This window comes from Hippocampus zosterae, chromosome 8, assembly GCF_025434085.1.
Source record: "Hippocampus zosterae strain Florida chromosome 8, ASM2543408v3, whole genome shotgun sequence".
Lineage (NCBI taxonomy): Eukaryota > Metazoa > Chordata > Actinopteri > Syngnathiformes > Syngnathidae > Hippocampus > Hippocampus zosterae.
Window position 1 is genome coordinate 7,872,715 of NC_067458.1, and position 26,417 is coordinate 7,899,131.

Here is a 26,417-nt window from a genome sequence, read left to right on the forward strand (position 1 = left end):
TTAACTTTGGTGACCTATGACTTCACAAATATTCCTTGAGATGAATGGACAAACATTCAAACATCTTGTCAGAAGAGTGAAAGCCGTAGCTGCATTTGAGTGTAAATACCGCACAAAGTGCATGTATGAGCCCACAGAAATCTGGATGATGAGGAAGGAAAAAAAAATACGAAGCAGATGAAATATAGTCATGCTTTACTTTTAATCGCTTCTTAGAAAAAGTATTCCCGATTTTGTTTGTATTTTAAACACAATATACAAGATAATGCCATACATTGTGTGAAACATTTCTTAACCCACCCACAACTGGTGGACCTAAATGTATTATCGAATTTGACAAATAACAAAAATCACCTGTCATGCAGATAGTGCTAAATCAGGCTAACCATTTGGACAACTAGGACCAAAAATCATGAACATAGATAAATAATGTTAGTACTGAACACAATTTTGGTCAGGAACATTTTACACAGTAGCACAGTTACATACTGTAAGACCATTTTGCTGTTACCGCAGATCAACTGAGTGCCGTGCGTTATAGCATGCCACCAATACTGTTGCAGTGACATCTACTTTTACGTACATGATGTGCAGTAAGTGTAACAGGAGAAAATTTATGACTTTATGTTTCTCAAACTCGTATCTTATAAATTAGCGGTTGCCATTTAAAGATGTTCATTACAAGCTTCGGTTTTAACAAGGTGCTGAGATAAAATAAGCAATTTGTATATTTTGATATAAAGCAACGATCAAAGTGTCTCTTCTGCTTTGCTATGCGTGTGTCCATTTTCCAAGCATATGGAGTTAACATGTCCTCTCTGTCGCATCTGGGTCACCTAACTGCTGTCAGATGACAACCTTATACCTTCAAAAATTATGGTCCTGGTTGAATTAAAAAAAATAAATAAAATAAAATAAAATTTGTAAGCAACTCAAAGATTGCAGACACCCCCCCCCCAAAAAAAAATCTTGTGGAAGTGACATCAGTTCATAGTTAAAGCGATGATATCATCCTCAAGTTAAATTTTTGGTCTATAAATGAATTCAATTATTAAAATATGGGAAACTTTGGTAACTTGAATATTTTGTAGTTACAAGGTTCTCATATGACAACAGTCCTTTAGCTCTAGCTCTGATGGGCACTCGAAACAATGTGCACTTATATACACAATGTTATATTGCGTTGCGTGTACATAAATATATTCATATAACAGTATATAAAACCAAACAAGACTCTAATCCAGAGTCTTCTACACGTTAGACACCACCACTTCCAGGTAATGCAAGTGCATACAAATTTGAAAATTGACTTTACACTCGAACAGTATTTCATATTTACATGCTTATCATATTGAATAAATATACACTGTTATAAACAGCAAAAAGACCAACTTGAGCTTCGAGCGACGAACAGTTGTAGACAAAGGTGAGGTGTGACAGGCAGAAGTATAAGGCCAATGGCAAAGTCAGCATATCCAAACACACTGAACCCACAAACTCTCTCACTCACACACACACACACACACAAAATCTCACATACTGCGCATACATACAACACACACGTGATTGCCAGTTAACTATCTTGAGTGAAATTTGATGCAGTACCATTTTAGTATACCAGTAAACCAAGATGCATACAAATGCGATCAGTTCCAAGACCAAAAAAACATTTCCTGTGAAAGCCAGATGAAATGTGAGGTTGAGAAAACCCTTTTCAAACCATTATTCTAAAACTATGATCGGGAAAAAAATGTTTGCTCTAACATAGGAGTACCTATTTTCCCTTCTGTCCCCAAAGTATACCAACCAATTATTCTGCATGTGTGTACATTTGGAATAATCATACTGCCCTAGAAACCTGATGTGGGAAAGGGGCTTTTTCCACCTCCTCTCTCTTTTTTATATGACGTCATTGGGTGGAAGCAGCACTTGAGGGATTTTCATTGCAAGAAAGAAATAGCTGGCCTGATTGTTCTGGACTGTGTCCATGGTGCCGAGTGGGGTTTGTCAACCATGTGAATAGTGGCACTGATGAGGCTCTGAGGGCGCCTTTCATACTGGCAGCTGAAAGAGCACCTTCAATCATGTGGTCTGCAGGGCCTGATTGCATAGGGGCAAGAAGGGCATTGTATCAGATGGGCTTGGGGTCAGGAGTAGTTCCAACTAACAGGATTATGAAGACTGCAGCCTACCTGCCAGTTAAAAATAGAATCACTGCTGATGTGCATTTTGTCCTTGTTGGACTTCATCTTTGATTTGACCGTTAAGCAGACCTCTAGAAAGGCAAATATGAAGTAGAGGCAGTTTGTTTTACTGTGTGAAATTGGATTCTTCCTTGACCCACAAGATTTGCCCTCCAGTAAATTAGGTGAAAGTGGTTCCTTCATGGTGTTGAACACATGGTGGTAAAAATATCAACTCCTCAGCACAGGTACTTGATGTTGTTATTTGTTTGTGTTCTCTATTTCATCTTATGGCAGGAGCCACAAGTTTATTATGGTTTAAATAATTGAATTTGAATGTCATACTCATGGAAAGATGATGAAAAAAGCAAAACAAAGTCAATGACTGAATTTTCTATCCAGGAGGAATTACATGAGCCCGCTGTGCATTTTGCATGAACATTTCAGTTTTGGTCTCAAAAGTTAGGAAGCCCACAATGTTTTCTTAGTACTTTAAGACAAAAAGATTGAGAAGTATGAAGATGTATTCAAACACGTATTTGTTTGAACCATTACAACGTGAATGTAACTGTCATCATAAAACACAAACTTAAATGTAGCTGTGTTTACACAATGTTGTGCTCAGACTTAGGAACAATCCTCACAAAATGTGCGCATTCTTGTTTCCCTACAAAGACGATTTCATCTACGGGTTGTTTGTCGCCATTATATTTCTCTATTGCCCAATAGACGGAAGACTGTTCTCTTTTAACATACAAAAATGGTTTTACTCTCTCAGATAAGAAAAAAACATTTCACAGACATACTGTACTAGAGTGTTCAATAAATTAAAAAAAAGAAGACATTTGTAAAAAAGGCACACCAAGTTCTTTGATAAATGGTACAAGAAAAAGTAAACACTTTCTCTTGCTATACAAACACGGTCTCCATCAGTAGATCTTATTCTATGCTACTTCTATATTATATCTGTAAAAAAAAAAAGAAAGAAAAAAAAAGTCTTAAGTTACAAAATTTCTCTCAGTAGTGTCAATGTCTATTTACTGCCAGTCCAGAAAAGAAACATTTCCCAAACTGGCCTACATCCTTCAATTTCTATCGTCATTCTTGCGTGACCATCAAGACTAGAATGTTTGCAGTAAATATTTCCTGAGAACTCTGAAGCCGTTTCTCCGAAACTGTATGTCCGTGCCCGGCTTCAAACACCCAAATGCAAGACGGCTCCGTGCGGGCCAAAACTAAGCCTTTGCTTCAGAGGGCTTATTAAAAAGCACAGCTGCACGAGGATCTCCCCTCTTTCTCTCAAAACTCTTTCAAATCAGCACTTGAGCCTGCTGATGAAATCCCTATGTGTCTGTGGGTGACGCCTCGTGCGTCACGATCTCGATCATCGACGTGGGCTCCATCATGTCACCCTCGTTGTGCTCCTGAAAGTCCAGAGGAGGAGAACGACAATCTTCTAGGCTGTCCTCCTCATCATCGATCGCATCCTCATCTACTTCCTCTTCCTCCTCCACGTCACCATCTTTCTCTATACCGTCCAAGTCCTCCTCCTCCAGGGTCAGCTCAAACTGAAACTTGTCCCCACTTGGCCCTCCAGTGCCTCCCCCATGTCCATGAGAACCTTGATCATAGAAGGGTGGGGAGGGGCTCTGGGGGATCATGCTCTGATACCAGTTCCTGTTGTCTTCCAGTGTGTCCAGAATATCCTGCGCATCGGGATGAACCAGATCGGCCCAAGTTTCCCACAGAGGGTGGACAATGTAGTCAATGAAACCCACCTAGAAGAACGGAAGACTAGATTTAGGTATGCCCTTTGAAACAAACAAACAAACTAACAAACAAGGAATTATATGCTGCACGTTCCCCACCTGACTTTTTTCCACTGAAGCTGTGTGTTTATCACACATCGGACTGATCTCCATCCCTCGTTCCCTCTCCCGGTCTCCCTGGTGGAAGAATTCCTCCATTATCCGATCAGTCCATTGACGGTACAGCTCAAGGGACTTTGTGGGGTTGCTCAAATCAGCACAATGCACCATGTTTCGCAGCACCTTGGAGAAAAATAAACATTTTGAAAATGAAAACTTTAAAGTACATATTATTACATTATGGAAGACAAACAACACAAGTTTCCAGTTAGATTTTCACCATAAAAAAGGGGAAAAACCCCTCATAAAAAAATAAATCTGTTTTGATTGTTGAAGGACAGACATAGTAGTAAGTCTAATTGTATCAGAGTAAGATGATTTGTAACCAGAGAGTAATGAAGTTAAGATTAGTTAGGAGGTAGCATGTAAAGTTGAAAAGAAAATGGCTCATTTGAGAAAGGGAGTGCTAGCGGGAGCAAAGGTCAGCTATTGTCGGAGGATGACCACTGGCTGAGCAACGTCCCCAATCACCGTCAAATTATTGGAACCACTAGAAGCAAGTAAATGCGAGGTGGATCACTGATTGTATACTCTGTCCTTACCTGTATTCTGTCTGTGTAATTGTCCAGCAACAGCACTCCAGAGCTCGTCACTTTCTTGGTTTCCACCATTGTCTTCAGATCAGCCAACAGACTCATGTGTTTGGACATGTCAGTTGCTAAAACCTGGGTGGCAGAAAAAAAATATTCCTTAGCATCGGTCCAATATTTGACATCAAGCCTCTCACCAAGGAAGTGGACTAGGGATAGGCAACTGGTGGCCGGCGTGTCACATTAGGCCCTTGCCCTCGCTCCGAGTTGCCCCAAATTAATAATAAATCAACAAATAAATAAATAAATAATGTTTTCCTCTACTACAGTGGACCATCGCATAATTGCAATTTGGCATCCAAAGATTCAACTATTTGCAGATTCTTTTTATCAAATAATTTAACAATTAAAAAAAAACTATATATATATAATTTTTTACGATACATCTGATTAAAAGTGCGTGGGCCGATGTGGCCTGCTAGTAGCACTGATAAAGAAATGGTGGCCTCCTCCACTATTTAAGTAGCCCATCCCTCGTGTAGACAAAACTAAAAATCAAGGAACCGTACCATGTCAATGACCATCTTGCGTAGGGACTGTCGCTGCTTTTTTGTGAGGTTCTGGAAGATGTCACAGCCTTCTTCTTGCAAGAGTTTGAATCCCACAGCCAAGTGATGATTCTCTAGCACAGACTCATCGTTGTACATCAGGGCCAGCTCGGAATCTGCTCGCAAGTGAAAAAGAAAAGGAATGGCTCCAATCTACAGCTCCAAAACTTTCCTAGACACTCAAACAAGGCTGTTATTACACTTCTATACATACTGGTATTGATGAGGAATTGGTTTGATACTCCAGGATGGTCAACATCATGGATGGCAGCGGCAAAGATGGCAGCGAGGATTTCAAGATCAGTGAAGACAGCCTGGAGGAAAACCAAAGCCAAGCACAAACTTAAAAAATAAAAGGGAAATAAAAGTCTCCTGGTGCATAATTAGTCTCAAAACTATTTTTGTCCTAAAAAAGTACATGATGAGAATGTCTTATTCAGTTGACAATTTCGGGTGTTACTGCAGCCCTCATCAGAGCCGTCACCGCTTCCTGGTGTGACAGGTAAGGAAAAAAAAAAACAGCCTATTGGTCCAGAAACATAAAGTTCCCTGCCCCGACCAAGTCTCATCTCCACCCCACCGCTGCCAATGAACCAAGGTGCTCCTTTATTTTTAAGATTTCCCAAATCAATCGGCTGTTTTTAGAAACGCCAAACCAGGAAGTGGTGAGAGCTCTGACGAAGGCTGAAGTGACAGCCGAAACTGTCAACTGTCCGAACAAAGGAAACCTAAAACCCAGCAACAAATGATGTTGCATAACAGACCATTCATCTGTTGCATCTAACTTACATCGAGGGCTGGAGTAGAGAGAAGGATGTGCGTGGACTGGGCTACGTCAGCTGCATGCAGGCTGTTGTGGTAGGCCACATCGGAATGGTAATGATCTTCTAGTGTCATCATATAAGCCACAAATGTGTCCACTGGGATCTTAAATGTTTTTAATAGATCCCGCTCCTTTGAAACATAAGATTGTAACACATAGTTAATGCTGAATCACTTAAATGGTGTCACACAAAGACATTCGAGGAAAGACAAAGCTTATGGAGACAAAGTGGAAGCTTCCTACCTGAAAGATGGCGTACATGATGCAGGTAAGAGGTCGGCTGTTTGAGTACTCGGAAACTGTGAAGATATTCAGACCCCATTTGTTCAGATCGTCGAGTTCCTTGGACAGCAACTCCTCTTTATCCGTTTTGACACCGAAACGTGAGATGCTGCTGCTTGAAAGCGAAGGCCCATGGGAGATCTTCTTGACACCGCTGATCTGCGTCATCAGCTGCTGCTTGTGCTGCTTCTTCTTCTCCCGTGTCTTGGGTGTGGGTGATGGTATCTCCACCTCGTTCTGTTTGTCTGCAGAAAGACAAAATGTGAAAAGGGGAATGATGCGCTAGTTAGAAACAAAAAAGAATAGTGTGTGTATGAAGGAGTACTCAATAAAGGGTACATAGAACTTTCCATATTAGGCCTTTGTTTCCCTAGAAATGCTACCTGAGAACCAAGCTACACGATGGAAACACCTGTAACCTATCAGCCGATCCCCAAGCATGAGGCCCTTCATTCATCGTCTGCGCTTTCATTTGCTGAATCTATCCCATGCTGTCCTCCTGCTGTCTCCCCCAACACCGACAGTTCATTCAAAACTCCGACTCAGCTCATCACTGTTTTATACTCCTATGGCGGGTTATTCAATTACCAGCTGTAATTCAAAGAATTACTTTCGGTCTCATGCTCCTCGCCTCGTCTTGCATATGCCTTGTTTGATATCTGTTATCTTCTCCCACCAGAGCTCCAGCCAGTTGAGCCAGTTGACACTAAGAGCAGCCAATTAAACCCTCTTGGACGTGTGCAGTCTGCTAAACAAAAGGAAGAGCAGTATCGCATAATCCTTGATCATCCATCCAAACCCAACACACTTGCAGCCCAGTACAACAATGAACTACCCAGCTTCTCCAACTCCCAGGCCCCGCTGAAAACGCACACTGCCTCCATCTCCTTAACTGTCCCCAATACACCCCGCAGCTCAGAGCAATGAAATTAAAAAGGCAGACAACTGCAAAAACTCTACAGCAAAGGTGGTCTGATGATTCACCAACAAATGCACACAACACACACCTCTCAATACAAAGATTCTATTGCTCAAAACAAAACAGCAGAGTCCTTTGGTCTCATCTCTTCAAATGCTGGTAAAACAAAACAGCACAGTCCTTTGGTCTCATCTCATCTCAGCGATGGATTTCCAAAAAACAGACAGAATTAGATTTGACTTCACAAACAAAAAAAACAAAAAACACTTGGACCACACACCCGTACACATGGATTAAATAGAAACTTGCAATGCTTTCATGCTGTTTTTAATTGAAAAAAATTCAAAATATCCACCAACACCTCAACGCAAATCCACTGTCTCTTCTCAGATATGAACTTCTCACCACTTGTCAGTGTTTCTCCACTTTTGCACACCCTGATTCCTCAGAGATTGCGATCTCATCCATAAATCCAAGCCCTCCATCTGCCAGCTTCTCCATCTCCCTACAACCTTGGTTAAATCCTGTCTTTTCCCACTGCCTCCCCTCACCTCTGCCATTATTCACCCTCCACCAGTATCGTGCCAAAACTGCAACTGTCACCCTTATTCCGAAGGAACCTGGTTCAGCTCCCCCCAGACATAACCTCTGCCGCATCTCGAATTTACCCTTCATTTCGAAAGTCCTAGAAAAAGTAGTCGCTGCTCAACTCTATTCTCTTTTAACACACAACAGATTGTATGAGGCTATCAATATGGGTTTTGTCCCCTCCACAAAATGATTTCTGATCCCCTCGCTGCAGCTGATTCTTGTTCACTTTCCACTCTAATCCTCCTTGACCTGATTGCAGCCTTTGACACCATATCACACACCGTCCTCAATAGACTATCCTCCATCGGAATTCCCCCATTGACCTATCCTGGTTCCATTTATACCTAAAAGACTCCGTTTATCCAGCTAATGTCTGTTTTCATTTGATCCCTACCCAGTTACCTCAGGTGTGCCCCAGGGCTCTGTTCTGGGCACTGTGCTTTTCATTATCTACCTCCTCACCCTTGGAAGAATTTTGCAGTCATATTGTTGGAATTTTTTCTTACAGGATTATGTTGATCTATGTGCACGTATAATACTTTGAATCAAATGTTTTCATAAACAACAAACTGTTATTTATTGATTAGCATTAGCATGCTGATCGACACAGGTGTGGAGTTGTTTGACGGAATGTGAACAGTTCATCGCCACCCAGATCCGAGGCATTTCGCCAAATAACTCAATAGCAATGGCAAGAGCAGTTCACGGGACAATCAAAAATGCATTACAATGGCTGACTGACGACTTGGCATTCTGTAATAGACAACACTTGCCGGAGATTGCCGAACAAAAGCATTTTTGTTTGGTAAGCGCAAATGAACCTAGGTAGGTTGCGTTAAAAAAAAACACAAGTATGCTTGAAATAGTTTTAGCCCTAAATATTTAGCCAAATTTACTTCACACCAGACCTTTAAAGAATTTGAATCAGTATAATGAAAACAAAAAACAGATAACTACCACTGTTTGTGGGTGTGAGAAAACTTGTGAGAAAGTATATTGTTGGCTGCAAATAAGACTAAACCTCCACAGATCATCATGTGTTGTCTCATAAATCAACCAAATAATATTGAAATAGCTTCTCACGACGTTCCAGTAACATTGGTCCAGGCGCTTTTTTTTCCTTTCGACAGTGAATGAAGTTTCTTCATCATTGGAGGCATCCCTGCTACGAAAATGCACTAAGCTTGAGATGACTCACCCAGTGTGGTAACTGCCAGCCAAAGGGGTTCCTCTGTACCTCTCGTTTTCTCCTTCACTGCAGTCACTTCACTCCCACCCTCGCTTTCTCAACTGCTGCCCCCCCCACGCCTCCGCCAGTGATCCCGCAGTCGGGATATGCCAGTTACACGACATGGATCAGGATGCCGATCGATCGGAAGGACCGTGTCTATAAATAGAATCGACCACCTCCATCTGGTGTGTAATTACATTACAGAACATTTTCTTCCAAATTCATGTGTTTGTGACCAAGCAGCTTCTGCAAGATGGTCACTGATCCTTTGTCTAAGCAAGTTTGAAATCACTGGAAACGATTTGTTGATTGTCTACTTTTATAGAATTTATTGTGAAATTTAAATCTTGACATTATACATACATTTTATATTTATATATATTATATATATACTAATAACTATTCTTTCAAACCTCATGTCTTCTTTCATAATCTATATTTTCTCACATAAAAAAGAGCATTTTGGGGCTGGTGCAATAAATCTCGACACAAAGCTCAGTGGCGCAGTAATTTATGGTACGCCCCCACAAAAGAACATGCGCAGCAACTCATCCAGCTCCTCTTAATAGCAAAAATAAAGTGGTATGATTTGGCTTTATTGGGTGTCAGGAAAAAAAATCATTTTTGGGTGTAAATGATTGTCTTGGTATATTCACATCATGAAAATCCAGATTTTTTATTGTGACTTTGTACTGTATGTACAGGATGTATGTATGTATGTATGTATGTATGTATGTATGTATTACACAGTTAATTACCTAAGAAAGTGTTGGAGATGAATTCGGACACCTGATTCCCAGATCGACTCATCTCAGATAGGTGTGTCAACTCCCGATTCAACATTCTCTTAAACTGCAAGAGAGAAAGGGGAGGGGGAGAAACAATGGCGTCAGTTTCCAGGGAAAACCTAGGAGAGAAAATGGCGACTCCATGGATTCTGTGGAAAATTCAGCAGTGTTATTCCATCAGGTATTTAAACTGTGTAACAAGTGGAGGAATACCACCCCACCGTCACCGTCCCTACTTACAGTCAAAGCATGGTGGCTAATCTTTAAACTCTCTAAATTCACTTTCGGCAACAGTTTGATTACATGCGCTGACATTGTTGATATTCATTTGCCAGTTTTACATGTGTCAGTTTTTTTGTGGGCATGAATTGTGTCCAGCAGATCATCTGCACTTGCACTTTCCATCAATACATTTGGTCAATTATCATGCTGTTTTCCTTTGAACACAAATTCAAATTAAACGTTTGGATACCCGAGAGGGTATACCGAAATCCAGGACACTGCAGTAGCAGCTGTTGACAGACTGATGCATTCATGCGAGCACAGACCGCACACCAACACACACACATCAAGAAAATAGCTCTGCAGAGGGCTCAAGATGGAGCCTGCGCTAAAAAACATCACTTTGGCACAGAAAGAATATCAGACAAGTGGCATCAAAGATCCAAAGTAGCGATGGATTTCCAAAAAACAGACAGAATTAGATTTGACTTCACAACACAGCACAGCGACTGAGTGTGCTAACCCTGAACATCAGCGTTAAAAATCACACACCTTAATGTAACCCCAAGACACCGACAGCAGGTAATTGGCTTCAGGCATTTTGGATCCTGTTTTCTTGTTCCTTATCAAAGCCAGAACTGTAATCCAATGAGGAAAAACTATGGAGGCAGTTGAACAGGATTCTCTCAGCCTCCCCCCCCCCTCCCAAAAAAATGCCTTGTCTCCTTGTGTTCCTTTTTAGCAGCTTAGAGAGTATCTTGATGGTGGCCCTCTCTCCCTTCTTGCTTCAAGAAGAGGCCAGCTCCAAGTCCCCATGCCCGCCCTGTATGGATGGAAAGGTGCCTGGATGCAAGTGGAAAATGGGTGCTGCTAGATGGGCTGGCGCAGCAGCAGCTGTGAGCCGTAAGCAGAGGGATTCACAGTGCACTCATGAATAATGGAGAAGAAATGACCATGGGAGGCGTGGGAGGAAGGAGCGAGGGCTGGGGGATAGCGATGAAGATGGGAGGAGCAGTTGGGGGACGGAGGGAGACTGCGATGTTCATCTGACATGAGGGGGGGTTCCTCTGCTGGGTTTGTCTCGGTTCGGTGCTCTCAGTGCTGTAATGCTCGGGCCCTCCACCCCCACCCTCTAACTACTCTCTCTAGCTCTCGCTCTCACTCCCTCCCTTTCCCCTGATGTCGTTTGCCAGCCCCAGCAATACGTTCCATGCGGAACACATGATTTGACAAAAACGGTGCAGAAAAGACGGATGGGCTCCCCCAGTTTAGCAAGTGTATGGTTCATACTGGGACTGAGGAACCTTTTCACTGTAATTCTAACACAATTAAGGCACAAAAATCTGTACAATCTCACAATCAATGCAGCATTTAGTCTCGGTTTTTATGCCGTTGGAATATTAAGTTCTTCATTCATAAATGATTAAATGAAATAACATTCGGATTGATGACCCTTTTCAGTGGGCAGGGGTTTTTCGCCCGGATACAGTTTGGAGGAAAAAAAAAAATGTTTAGCCATCTGTGCGAACACTGCAGGCACCAAAAAAACCTTGATCTCATAATTGCACGTGTTATGAAGTCAGCCATTGAGAGGAAAGCATCCCTGAGCCTCCACGGTGAACCAGTGAATGCTGCTCACATTTTCTGGAACGTGAATGTGCAGCATCTTATCACAATCTCTATTACCAGTTTCTCCACGCCCTCTCTCTCTTTTACAGATTCTGCTGTACAGCAGCCAGCGTGGAGCAGCCATCATAAGTCTGATCATTAACCACATCCCATATTAGATATGGTGTGTGTGTGTGTGTGTGTGGGGGTATTTTTAACAGTCTGTACTGGGGAGATGACAAGAAGGAGATTGGAGTTAATTGCAGCCCAATTTAGCTGACATCAACCAACTGATTTGTGTTTGCGCTGTGTGTGTGCGCCCCAAATACGAGAACACCCAAACACCATGGCAACAATATCAGGCAGCCAGTATGCGGCTGTTTTCAGTGGAGAGCAAAAGAGGAGAGAGGGGAGGCTTTCCCTTCTCCTTTGCAGGCAGACGTGGTATCGCTGCTGAGCTGTCACGAGGACACACCACACACATCGCCTGAGCTCACATCCAACCCATACAAACTGAAAATCGCCCCCACCCCCCCACCACTGCTGCACCTCCTCCCGCTACTCTGTCTCTCGCTCACGATCCGCCACTTACATGTCAATTTCTCTACTGGCTGCCACTTGCCAACACAGTCATCAATTTCTTGTCTGACTGCCTCACAGGCGCGATCGATGGACTGTCATCGACGCATGTGGACACTGCTGCATTGTGCAAGGCTCAGGCCACCTGATTTGAATATGCGATTATATCAGGGCCATGAGGCAATTTTGATGCATGGTGCTGCTTTTGTCACAACTCAACAATGGCTATGAGGTTCTACAGGGTTACCCTCCCGCTAAATAGCTTTTGTTTTTCTTTTTTTTTTCTTTTTTTGGAGAGTGCCAATCATCCATGGGAACCCACAAGTTCCCTTTTGGCTGCAGATGTGGATATGGGCTTGAGTGGGACACCAACGATAAAGATGAGAGGGTGATCAAAGCTCACGCCGGGAGGATTCCGGATTGTCCTCCCACGGAGGGAAAGAATCCAGAGAGAAAGAACCAAGAACTGGGAGATTGGATGCAAAAAAAAAATAAAATCTGAAGTTCAAGAGAGGAGGCAGTGCTTTATATAATACTATACTGCATAATATATAAAGAAACCAGAAATAACAGTAGGTGATGTCTCTCTGCACTGTGGTGCATTTGATTTCATTGCGGGCGTAGGATAGTCTCTTTCCTCCTTTTGGCCGAATGACACAGAGAAGTGCATAAAATGTGATTTTACGAATTGCTTACAATGTCTGCCATTCTTTTGGTCATTTTCTGCGTCTTTCCCTTTGTACTGCTATCGCTCTATGAGCACATCTCCTTTTGTTCCTTACCTCTGTGAACCCCCCACCTCTCTACTAGCTTGACTAAGAAAGCTGCAGTGATAGAGACAGAGAAGGCGAAGGAAGCCTGTGGCATTTCAGTGAAGGTAGGCGAACACCCAAAAAAGCAACCACACTCTCTGCGCCTCCATTCAGATATGAGCCCACTGGATATCTTAATGTGGAGGCCAGCCAGGTGTGGTGTCTCCCTCCCTTGAATGGGACGCTGCCTGCCTCTGTTGATCGATTTGTCGAACCATGAACGCAATCCATGCAACCCACCCACAGAATCCCCTCAATCCATCCATCCATCAAAACAAAATGATACAAAGCCTAACAAGAATTGAGGCTGACAACCACTAGTGGGCGCTCTGTGTTAAAACTGCTGTATGACAGGATTAAATGACCTTCCTGACCTTGCATCCCGACATATCCGCCAATTTAGAGACTTCAATTAAATGCACAGCAATTTAAAAGCCATGTAAGAGATGAGATTAAATTACAGTGAAGAGTAATTTTGAAATAACACTTCACTCACTATTGTAGGAGAGTTGAAGCATATCTTTTAGACATACATTTTTAATGAGTTCCATTTCAACTTTCAACTTGTTGTTTTATGTTTTAACATGAACTAAGAATACAGCAAATAGCATGCAGCCCTATCAATTTTATTTTTATTTTTTGTGCCTCCTTAAGCAAACATGCTGCAAGGCAGTAAAATCAGTAAGACAGTTGCGACTCTCAATGAAATAACACGTGAAGCCATTTGTGTTTAAGTGCTGCTGGACCCTTTTTTCTTAAATATAGCTATGGCATTTGCAGACAACAAAAGGAGGGCAATTGAAATGTTTCAAAATGTAGAATTACTCCTCTCCTTTGTGCCTGTTAGGCCCAGAAGGATGCGATGTGGTCCATCATTTTTTGGGTTGGAACACAGCAGTCAGCAGGATAGTTTCTTCTAAAGGCCAGTAGCGACAAATATGAAACAGTAAACTTGTAAAATCGCAAAGTATTAATCACAGAAATGAATGGCTTAAAAATGTACGTGCTCTGTATGTGCTCTGCAGTGAATAGAACAGAACAATTTGTCAAAAGTAAAAGATCACTTGCTGATTTATCAATACCCAATACAGATATGAATCTCGAAACGTTTTCCACATGAGTGGACTTACATTTAAATGGCAGCACTGCTTGTTCCATGTGGCCAAATAATAGGTTAACTTCATTATCATGCAATATACACGTCAACATTGTCTGAACAACAGAGCTATGAAAACATCAATTTCATGAGTGTAGGGTATACTTAAGGCTCTCATAAATTAACTAAACTTAGACCTAACCACAGCATACACAAACGGCAAAAGTGGAGCACATAAAGTCCACATAAAACAGATTCGTAAACCCCCATTGCCCCCCCCCCAAAATACATTTAACAAAGCAAAAATTATTCAAGAAACTCACCTTCCTCCAGCCATTAAGCTTCCCTAATTTCCTCTCTTTCTTGTCAAAATAGCAGGCTCCCATCTTGTTGCCGTTAAGTGCAGAGTAGTCTGTTGAAGTGGCTCAGTCTGACTAGAGAATGAGTAAAAAGACCAAGCCTCGACTTTCTGACGTTGGGAAACACCACAGCTCGAGTGACTCACTTGGGGCTGTGAGGTCTGACTCGGCTTTACCTCATTCTGCCTGTCTTTATGTGTGTGCGTGCGCGTACGAGCTAGCGAGACCTCTGCCCGAAACACACTCCCTCATGAGTGTAGTCCCGCCTCAGTACTGTTGTCCACCCTGCTTGTTGTTCAACCCTCCTTAAGCCAGCACACTCAGCTGCCAAATTGGACAGAACATCTTTATGGCAAAGAAAACCGTCTTTTTATAGACTATTCATGTTGAAATAAGAGGCGTATTTCCTTAAGCCAGGTCACTGAAATGCTGTGGCGACTATATTTACTTAAATCATCAAATGGGGGTCATCCAAGTGTGATTACTCGATCATTCAATTGAGGGAGTCTAAAAACATACATACGCCAGCCATACATTTGAGCATTAAACACACACACAGCTGAACCAGTGATTCAGTTGAACATCGTACATAGAAAATGTGCACCTCGCATGTATCTGAATGAATTTGAAACCACATTCAACTTCATTTTTGACTTGACTCTGGACTGACTTGGGACAGGCCAAAACATCTATTGACTTGTTCACCAACTATTACATTGAGATTTCTCAAAAGGCAGCCAGTATACTGTCCAAGTGGTTATGCTTGTCCTATACAAGGGCACAAGAAGCTGGAGAGTGTAAAGCCGAGACAGCCTGATGGTCACTCATTAGTTTCTCTCCAAAAAGGAGTTACCCAGTGGTGATCAGCAAGCAGTAAGATCTACCCAGCACCATGCGACCTCACATTTTAGCTACCTTCTCTTATTTCATACGTTGCATTTTTTTCCATCCAATGAGAGGTATGTTAGCTGACTGGTAGTAATTAAACCAGGTCAGATGAAAGGGGGGCAGAAGTAATTTTCAATTTCAAGTAAGAAACAAGGGAAAGGAGGAAATGCTTGGGTTTCCGAGGCATTACCATAAGTCCATAAACAGACATGTTGAATGCAGGGCGCCTGATGAGCTTGTTTGATCCACATGAGGTGATGTGCTTGGATGCAACATCGCCGCCAACAGAAGGGACTGCAGTTTGGAATGTAACAACAACAACAGCTGTTTTTAATTGTGGTTCAGAAAAGTGCCTTGGATATGCTTGAAATACTGTTGATGGGAATACAACTGATCATCAAGAATCACGCCACAGAACATGGATCAACTCAGATTGGAAAAACGTTCAAATAAAGAAAAAATAGCAAAGAGTTATGAAGAAATGGTCTGTTTTAATAACGAAGACATCCGAGTAGACGTAACTTCAGGCCTGTCAACAGTTTGAAAGATTATTGCGCCCCAGTTGTTTGTCTGCAAAGGCTTCTACAAATGTTTGCTCATTTAAATGTTGCTCATTTTTTAGGTTAATGTTGTACCTTGTGATTAAACAATCGTGATGTAATACACATATAATGAAAAAAAAAAGAATCAAGTCTAACTGGTTGTCTGTTTCGACTGCGGGTTTAGATGACCACAGAAAGAGAGATGAACATGAAAAGTCCTGATGGGATATTTGCTTTAGTTGTAACCAGGGTTCGAAATTAACTTTTTCGATCATCAGCCGATATTGCCGGTGACTTTCTAAAGTCACCAGCCGATCACAATTGCCATTAGCTCTGCTTTATTTTAATGTACCTCCCTCATACCATCGCTATTAGTTTCTCGCGGTAATTGCCCTCTAGACCAGGGGTGGGCAAACTTTTTGACTTGCAGGCCAAAATGATTTCTAAAATTTGCCAAGAGGAGCCGGGCAGGGAACATTTGGGCCAGATGTACTAAATAAAGCCTTGTGTGTGGCGCACAAACCTCATTGCACACAAAGCACCCGCCACAAAATGTACAACTTACTAACGGTGTGCCCTGAGGACTGTGTCATTCAAATGTGCAAAATAGCTCTCATCCATGTAGTATGTAGCCAATTAACCCTTTCATGCACCCTGTAACCTGATAACATGATAAGCTGTCCACTGTAGTAATCGCTGTACCTGAAAGGATTTATATGCAAGATGCGGCATTGACACACGATTTGGCTCAATAGTGGGAGGAGAAAATGTCACTAAGACAGCACACATACAGTGATCTATTAAACCTGGAGATTGCATCTGTTTTTAATAAGTTCCTTTTGAAGGCGCAAATTTAAAGAAAATAGATGAATTATATCACTTTCAAAATTCAAAACATATTGTTACCCCACAAAATAGACAATTTCAAACATTTGTGCACTGCTCATTTTCTGTTCTGCCGCTGGGCGTCATTGCGCTTACGGTAATTAAAAGAGCACTTCCAAACATTCCATACACATGTTTTTTTTTCTTTTTTAGAACAGTAGAAAAACTCAAGTTTCAGTTGGGACAGGGTAGCTGGTCTCCCTTTTTTGTCAATGCATCAAAGTTTGGAGTTAGTTTTGTTGTGGCAATTCTCAGGATGAGATCTGAGGTGTTGGGAGATAAAAACAAATGGCCCAACTTGGATCTGCGACGAGCTTTGATATTCATGACACTGGCTGTCTGCTCACACACCCAAGTCGAGCCAAATGCTCGGCACTCACTGCTCATTTCTACAATCGGGCTCAAATGGCAAAAAGTGAATTAAAAGTCATCATTTTATACAAGGAAATGTGGACGGGAGACAAGCAAGGGTCAAAGTGGACGTGAACGAAGTACCAGAGATTGAGAGTCCTTGAGAGTGATTGAGGGATAGCTTATATAATTTGGAGAGTGGTGCACAACATGTGTAAAGATGTCATTTTAATGACCCCTTATTATTTTGTGTACAGTTGTGTCTCTAAATTAGACCAATACATATTGCAAACACATTTTATTGAAAGAAGACAACATGCTTTCTAAATATATTGATATATTGCCAATGAAGAAAAAAAACCCACGTTTGGCAAGTTTCTCACTTTTATCTCAGAATTCTGACTTTAATGTGAGAATTATGACCTTGAAGTCAGAATTCTGAGAATCAAGTCAGAATTCTGAGATAGAAGTGAGAACCTTGCCAACTATGGGTTTTTTTTCCTTCATTGGCCCGAATCCTCTCCCGTAGATGTTGGCTTAGCGTTTCTCACCTTTACAAAATTTATTGCCCACCCTCCGGCTTTAGACCGCATTATGAAATCACGGTATTCGCGCAACCAGCGTTCACAAATTCTAAAAGGAGGTAGTTCAGTTCATAGTTCATTTAAATATTTTTTTTACTATGTTCAATGTTCCAAAAACGAACTACAATTTTTTTTATTTTTTTGCTGCAAGCCATTACTCTGAAAATAGTCTGCTGGCATTTCCCCAGTGAGTGACTATGTTTACATACAGTCAATAACTCTCAAAACCCGTCTAATCTAACTATTTGTCGCCTCACCGTGAGATAGCCGTTACGGGCTGTCCCCCCCTCACCTCCTACCCATCTGCCATCATGCTCTTGATGGCAGATGACGCATACGGCTGAGCAAGGCTGCATGGTTTGGGTTGCCGAATACGGTGTTTATCCCCCTCCAAAAGAAGGCTCGTTTACAGAGTTTGTAGCTTGATTTTTCTCCTTGAAGTTTAATGAAACCTTCTTGTACAGTCATACCTCGGTTTTCGACCATAATCCATTCCAGAAGGCTGTTCGAAAAGCGATTTTTTCGAAATCCGAAACTATTTTATGAGCCGATGATTAGGGGCTAATAGACGATGCAGAAATAACAAAAAACAGTCAGATTTGCATAAATCAACACATGCATGTCTGCTCACAATGAACGTTACATGAGGAGTCGAGTGGTGTGTTCAGGTTTGCTTAGTTTGGTCGAAAACCGATTTTCGTTCGTAATCCGTGGTGTAGAAATCTCGAATTTTCTGGTGGAAAACCGATTTGGTCAAGAACAGAGACGTTCGAAAACCGAGGTATGACTATTTTAAAAACCCAAGTATGAATACATAAACATGTACGGAACCTCAATTCAAGGGAGTATTCGCTTACTGTATATTCTGAGCATGTTCTATTCACAAGGAATCTTGTATTGTTCTTTTGAGTACAGGAACTACTTGAATATGCATCTGGCACACAGCCCAGTGGTAATACACAAGGAGAGAGAAAGAAAAATGGGCCAACTCACAGAACCACACATTTGGAGCGAGGAGGAAACCATTTACTTTATCAAAATGGTCAGACATGAATATGTCTATAATTGATGACCGAAAATAATAAGTCGAAATGACATCCATTTGCGTCATGACAGTGTCTATGAGTTGTGACTTGGATGGAGATATATCAATTGATGACAGTTACCATGCATAGAGGAGGAACTATGTCTACTCACTCATGCAAACAGGTTTTGACCTTAACTCAAATATTGACTGCATGTAAATATAGTCAATGAAGAAACAGTGTAAATGAAGCACAGGTTATGTAAGATTGAATAACCACTTCTCAAATGACATTTTGCTGCTTTGAGTAATGGATTCATAAATGCTGTTTCCTTGTAGTACAATTCATGCGTATGTGCAACAGATATGTTTTTTTTGGTTCAACTTGTTTATTTTTTTTGTGGCAGTGGCTGGTCAAAACACAAATCCGATAAGGAATATTACTAGAACTGCATTTGTTTTCACTCGTCATATTACTAAAGTCTGTCACATTCTGTCTTCTATTGACGCGGGATCATAATTTGTGCATTTGCTATGTCTCACCTCGACTTTTGTAATGTGCTGGTCTCTGGTCTGATAATGTCTACTATTAACCCTTTCATGCACCCTATAACCTGATATACCGATAAGCTGTCCAAGGTAGTAACCAATGTCCCTGAAAGGGTTTCATGTCTGCAGTCCGTACCAAATGCAAGACTCGTGACAAAAGGATGATAAATGTTTGAGAGTAACCAACTTTCATTGGCTCCCAGTTCACTTGAGAGGCGACTTAAAGGCTTCGCTACTTATGAAATATTACATGGCTTAGCACCTTCATATCGTGTTTATATCGTGTTACCACATGTTCTGTCCCAAAACCTCCTTTCACAACAAGCCGGTCTTTTATTGATTCAGAGAACCAAAAAGAAGTCTGTAGGTTCTAGAGCAGTGGTGGCCAACCCACGGCTCGAGAGCCGCATGCGGCTCTTTGGCTGGTTCAATGCGGCTCCTGGGCTTTCACATGACAAGCTTCGAAAATGCCTTGGCGGTGACGCTGCCATTCAAACAATGGTGCTAAATGCACAAAATTAACTACGTCAGCCTATCATCAATCCTGTTACTTGATTGACATACAGGGCAACCAATCAGATGACAACTGAATCACCACTCATGCGCAAACAACAGTTCTTAGTGCTAATGATTGACAAACAGGGCAACGTGCGTGTAGGTGTGCGATGAGGCTCTTTGCACTAACACAGTAAAAAAAATTGGCTCTTAGTCTCTGACTAGTTGGCCACCCCTGTTCGAGAGCATTTTCCATTCAGGTTCCAGTGCTCTGGAATGCCCTATCCATGGGAATTACATCGAGCCACTACCTCAGTCGAAATGTTTAAAACTCAACCTATGACTTATTTGTATACTCTAGCATTTAGTTGAACTACATATTGAATGACCGAGCCAAGATGACAACCGAATTGCATGTCGCTGTACGGATTCTGCATCGACTGACACGAACAATATCGGAGTTGGACCACCTTCTTGGAGGTGTTGTTGACCAACACGTCGGCTTCACAGTGCAGAGGTACCGGGTTCGATTCCAGCTCCGGCCTCCCTGTGTGGAGTTTGCATGTTCTCCCCGGGCCTGCGTGGGTTTTCTCCGGGTGCTCCGGTTTCCTCCCACATTCCAAAAACATGCGTGGCAGGCTGATTGAACACTCTAAATTGTCCCTAGGTGCGAGTGTGAGCGCGGATGGTTGTTCGTCTCTGTGTGCCCTGTGATTGGCTGGCGACCGATTCAGGGTGTCCCCCGCCTACTGCCCGGAGACAGCTGGGATAGGCTCCAGCACCCCCCGCGACCCTAGTGAGGATGAAGCGGTTCGGAAGATGAATGAATGAATGAATGCTGTTCATGTATGATCACAGCACACACTGTATCTGTGGGTAACTTGTGAATGGAAGTTTTCTGTCTAATTAACGATGGCCTCCCATGTAAAGGTCAATGGTCAGTTCCATTAAAAAAGTGCAGAAAATGCTGCAAACTATGAATAAGGGCTTGCTCTACCTTGGTGGAGGCCATGTCGCTGACAGAGCGATAGGTCTGGATTGTCTCCAGCTGGTCCAGACACCAGTCCAACTCCTCCGTAGTCTCCATGGCCAGCTTCTGGTATGCCTCATCTGTCATCAAGCGAGCAGCACATAGAGACACACAGTCAGAAGAGACTAGACACTTCGGGACTGAGCATAATTAAGGCAGAGGCCGGGCCATGTGCAGCCTTCTAGTCTTACTTGGGAGACTGTGTTGCAGCTGCCACTGTGGAACGTGAATTAATAGAAGAGTGGCGCTCGCTTGACTACAAAGTGCAGCTGTAGTGAGATGGTTGCATTCAGAGCTTTGGGCCAGAGAACCTGAGCTAGATCTTCAGGGTTTTCTCCGTTTGTGCTGTGTCATTTGATGTTTATAAAATAAGAACAGGAGGAAAATAGAAACTTAACAAAGCACAAAAACAATGACTTTAGGTCATTCATCAGTCTAGAGTTGGTGGGACTCTGGAAATCTGCTACTTTTATTTGTCTTCTATTCAGGACTGTGATATGGCCAATCCAAAAAAAAAACGTAAGTGCCAACGATTATAGGGATATAATGGCTTGCTTCATTAAGAATTTTTTGATGGTTTGTGAGGACAGCACAACCCTGATGGATAAATATTTTTGCATGCAAAATATCATGAAAATCGGTTAAACAGTTGTTTAATCTGTCAGCATGTTGTGTTGTAACAGTTGCGTCATTGAGGTTTTTTTTTTATTATATCCGCATTGCATTTTCTAGAACAGTATTTTTTATTGAGCCAAGGCCCATGTTTTACCTTATCTCGTTATCTTAAACAAAAACACAGCAAAAAATGAATATACTGAAAATAATGATGATGCCATTTCAATTGATTCACAAATGTCCTTATTCAGTATAAAATCCAGGCCCCTTAAAATAAATGCAGAGCTGTTATTACTGTATATGTATGAATGCTTGCTGGCATGCAGACATGAATTGCAACTTCTACTATCTAGCGGAAAAGCATGACATTTTTATGCCTGAAAGTATACATTGCTGGCATTGATAAATGATCAAACAAACACACCATTTTCAGTTTAGTCAGTGAAATTAGATAATTTCCCGCGGCACACCTGACAATCTCTCAAGGCACACTATTGTGCTGCGGTTGGGAATAACTGTGATCTAGAAGGTTTAGCTAAAAGTAACAATACTCATGCTAAAATTCTGACAATATTACAAAATAACTTATTCAATAGTTGCTGTTTAAGAGAGCTAATGTGGCTAGTTTGGTTTGAGTTTGCTGGAAAGTAGAAGTTTGACGGCTGATGGGGGAAGGGTGGGCCCGAGTGCGCAAACACACACACACACACACACACACACACACACACACACACACACACACACACACACACACACACACAAACACACACACACACACACACATACACACGCGTCTGCCGCCCCTGTATTGTGTATATTCAGGGTATCCTAGCTGCAGAGCACAACACGGCGGCCCGCACCGCACCGACCTTATCGTGGCTGTGTAGAATGTGTCCTGTGCTCTGATCTTCTCACCATCAAAGATGTGAGGCTGTTTGCTCTCCCAAACATGAGAGGCACCTGGCAGCCTGCCCACAGCTTTCCGCCACTCTGCTGAGGGCAGCGAGAGAAACAGAAGGGAGGCTGTGCAACTAGTTTAATGCCACATGCCTCTGATGTTTGAAGGCTTCACTAGAAATGTTTTTTTTCCCCTGGTATCAACGACACGGCTGAGGTGTTTTGTGTTTTTGAAAATCCCTGAGAATCATTTTCTCTGGAGTATCCTTCCAATTTGGAACAATCTCTTTCCAATGAAAACTTTGCGGTTCAGATAAAACCTTACCTTATAGTTGCTTTTACTTGGAATGACGAAAAAAAAAACCGATGAGGGGTAACTGGATTTGGAAGATCAAAGGGGCATCGACATTTGGAAAGCTCTTTAAATAATATTAGGTCAAGTCAAGATCAAATCCTCTTGTCATACCAACATTATTACTGATACAACAAAGGTGATCTGGGGATTCTCCATTATTGTTCTTTTTCTTTCTTTCCCCATACCTGCTACAACATTCAGTATCTGTATTTGTAAATGAGACTACTATTTGACTGAAAACACGAACACACATGACATCTAAGGGGTTTTTCCACCACCTCCACAGGGACACAGTAAAGTCCATTCAGCAAACAGGAAACACAAAGACTCCACATGTATGATCCATTCACGCACACAAGCGCACATGACTGCCTGAATGCCTAAAACCATAATTGCATGAATTTGGTGAACAAAACCCCCAAAACATGACATCCATGACCTCAACAAGAGCACATATTTGGAATCAACTTGAACGGAGGTTGCATCAGTAATCTGTGACATCACAATTGCTCTATTGGATGAACAAGTGAAGGCTGTTTCAGCTCCAAAGGAAAGATCCTTCGTTTCTTCTTTTTGCACAGTAAGCGTTAGGGTGGGAATGTTTTGCCCCCTCATGTCCATCCATCCATCCACCTTTGACCACGGTATAACATAAATTCCTCGTTTTCATTGATTACATCCCAGTACTTGATTCCACCCGCGCTCTACCAAGTTGAATTCTCCTACAATGTGACATATGACAGACATAGACACGGCCCGATGGAGAATTTAGGGGGGAATTGACAATTTCTGCTACCACACAAATGAATGTCGTAAATTAATGACAAAACCCACGACTTACAGGTATTAAAGTCCTTATTAAAGGGAAAATAAATGCTTCTGAATTTCACAGAACACAAAGAAGAATGGGGGTGGCATGGTGATCGACAGATTTGCACGTCCACCTCACACTGCAGAGGTGCAGGGTTAAATTCTGGGCTCCTGCCTCCCTGTGTGGAGTTTGGATGCTCTGCCCGTGTCTGCGTGGGTTTTCCCCGGGTACTCCGGTTTTCTCGCACATTCCAAAAACATGCATGAATGGAACACTGTAAATTGTCTGAGTGTGACTGTGAGTGTGAATGCTTGTGCCCTGCGACTGGCAACCAGTTCAGGCTATACGCGCCTCCAGTACGCCCATGACCCTCATGAGGATCAGCAGCTCAGATAATACATGGATGGATGGACAAAGAAGAATGTTGTAAACAACCCTACCAAATTTGATTAATTCAAAAAAATATAACAGATAAAATGAGTCTTCAAAGCCATATATGATTCCATTCTCTCTACTTTCAAATGTTGTGGGCATGTCAGCTGAATGAGATGCAGGTCTTGTTCAACTGTCAATCAAATACCATTGCTGCGACCTTACAGATCTTCTCCTCGAATGTGACCAATGAAATTTCAAAACACATCAAAGTGGACCAATAAAACTGTCCCGTTCCACCTGCATATTGAATATTCATAGCAACATAGTTCAGTGGGAGATGTGGGGGCTCGGGGGTGGGGAGTGGGGTTACCAAAACTGGCTGCATGGGAAGGGTAATGCTTACAAGAGCAACTATTGATTACGTTTCCCTGAGGAGTCTGGAGCAGTGTTAACCAATCCACTGTTAAAACATGATTTCGAAAGGCAAACTGTTGCAGGATGAAGAAGACAGTTCAAGTTCAAGCTCATTGGAGAAATTTGATGATGATGATGTAGGTGTCGCTAAGAGCAATAACAAAGAGAGATTGAGAATGTGTGTATGAAAAGAATTTTGGGGCTGCTCCTTTCATACACTGAAGAAGAGGGCTTTTATTGTGCAGGAGGAGCAAAATAAGTATAGCGATCAGTGATCTTTTTGGGAGGGTGTTCTGGAAGTAGCCGTGATCAGCATTGTGCAGAATTGTTATTTTTATGGGTAAGTGAGGTTTTTAGAAACTTCTGTGAAACCCCCGTTTTTGGAAATATCCCAGTGGATAACGTTTCTACACCATGACAAAAGTGTATTTTTGGGGTTTAGGCATCGCTTGCTAAATACAAGTCACAGTACAAACAAAAATACTCAACTTCTTACATAGGGGAGGTGCAACTATGCCAGACTTTAAAGTGGGTCTCATAGCACCGTTTTGGCATGCCCATATAATCAGCAAAAACTGAAATGATGAGAAACACCCGAGTCGTCGCAATTGAGTACTACACACTGTCGTTCTCAGTGTTTGCACATATTTTTTTGGCAATCAATACTTATAATTGATAATTAATCAATAATAAATATATAAACATTAAAGTTAATAAAATAAAATAAAAAATTATAAACATAATTATAATTCCCTATATATGATCTCTATAAAGGTTTGAGTTTTGGAGGATAATGTGGAAAAAATGTCAATACAGTTACACAACCAAAGCATGGACACTTAAATCAGCAGGCTGCAGGGCAACAATGAGTTTATCTGGCAATTGCTTTACGAGAGACAGCAAGCGAGATGATCAAAATCATGCATGTGGTTACACAACACTTCCTCAAAGACCAAAGCCCGTGATAGTGGTCGGTTGGAGTTCTCTTATTTCCTCCGTTACAAGCCAAATCATGACTTCATTTGCACAGCATTGCAAAATCTATCACTCACATGGACCATAAAAGAAATGAGAATAAAAAAACAGAGAGCAGGGCTCATAGTGGAGTTCATATTTCGTATTTCCAGATCATGTGATGTTGCCTTGCGTTAATCGAGCTAGTTGACTCTTCTGCTGTCTGGGTCATTTCTGATTAGCTTCTCTCACTTCATGCATTTGAACAAAGGGACACACATCCTGAATTATCGTCACTTTTATGCAAATTTGAAATATTTAACTGCTGTAATGGGGAGTTATAGAGATATAATTAGAATTGGAAATCAGACATTAGATGAATGGTTCATTCCAGCGTATAATTGATAGTATTGGATCACAAGTGTCACACCAGAACCCACATTTAGGTCGTGACCTAATTCAAGTCGACTCATTAAACTACGCTAACATAGTCTTATATTCATAATCACAGTAAATATTTGTATGAAAAACAATGAACAGGCATAAATCCAACCCAATGAAAAACTAAATCCAGCGCTAACTCAGCAGACCTTCCTGTACTGTGTAAAAATGTATTCTTACGTCATCTGTAAACTCAAAACGTCTCATGTCAGGACAGTCGTAAAATGAGGATTCCCAAAAATGTTTTTACGAACTGTCGGCGAACCACCCAAAATAGCTCAGGAACTCACTTGTGGGTCCCAACCCACCGAGTTAAGAACCACTGATCTAGAGATTAGCCCACGATTAGACAGTTCTCACTTGATAAATATCAGCATGTAAGATGCCGCAGTATCAAAATGTAAAGATGTTAAGTTGTTGTCAGTATGTATTTGAAAGGTTCCTGTTTTGACATGGAAACACTCAAATTTGTGGGGCTAAGACGACAAGAAACATACCAAAAAGCCAGATGTCCTTTTACGTTCAATAGTTTTAAACTCACAAATAGCAAGTGTACACAATGCAACCGTTTATTTTCATATTTTCCAAGTCAAATGTCCTTGTGATCACAAAGTGTTTGAAAGCACACTTTCAGTAGATGCAGTATTG

At 41.7% G+C, this 26,417-nt stretch overlaps 1 protein-coding gene and 1 long non-coding RNA gene across 7 annotated transcripts in view; one reads left to right on the forward strand and one right to left on the reverse strand.

Moving 5' to 3' along the window:
- Nucleotides 1–26,417, forward strand: part of LOC127605760 (uncharacterized) — a 131,791-nt gene that overhangs the window by 13,323 nt on the left and 92,051 nt on the right. The gene's annotated exons all lie outside the window — the stretch shown is intronic.
- pde4ba (phosphodiesterase 4B, cAMP-specific a) overlaps nucleotides 184–26,417 on the reverse strand; it is a 176,392-nt gene continuing 150,158 nt past the window's right edge. For 4 of the 6 annotated variants that reach the window (XM_052073390.1, XM_052073391.1, XM_052073393.1 and 1 more), the window contains 9 exons: nucleotides 20,875–20,987; nucleotides 9,854–9,947; nucleotides 6,316–6,599; nucleotides 6,039–6,203; nucleotides 5,464–5,563; nucleotides 5,211–5,365; nucleotides 4,654–4,776; nucleotides 4,052–4,234; nucleotides 184–3,961 (listed from right to left, as the gene is read on the reverse strand). In XM_052073390.1, the coding sequence (XP_051929350.1) occupies nucleotides 3,527–3,961; nucleotides 4,052–4,234; nucleotides 4,654–4,776; nucleotides 5,211–5,365; nucleotides 5,464–5,563; nucleotides 6,039–6,203; nucleotides 6,316–6,599; nucleotides 9,854–9,947; nucleotides 20,875–20,987 (1,652 nt within the window). In that variant the 3' untranslated portion in view covers nucleotides 184–3,526. Of the gene's footprint in view, nucleotides 3,962–4,051; nucleotides 4,235–4,653; nucleotides 4,777–5,210; nucleotides 5,366–5,463; nucleotides 5,564–6,038; nucleotides 6,204–6,315; nucleotides 6,600–9,853; nucleotides 9,948–10,657; nucleotides 11,258–14,523; nucleotides 14,814–20,874; nucleotides 20,988–26,417 lie in introns of those variants that run through there. The other 2 variants (XM_052073395.1, XM_052073396.1) reach the window with 2 other exon arrangements.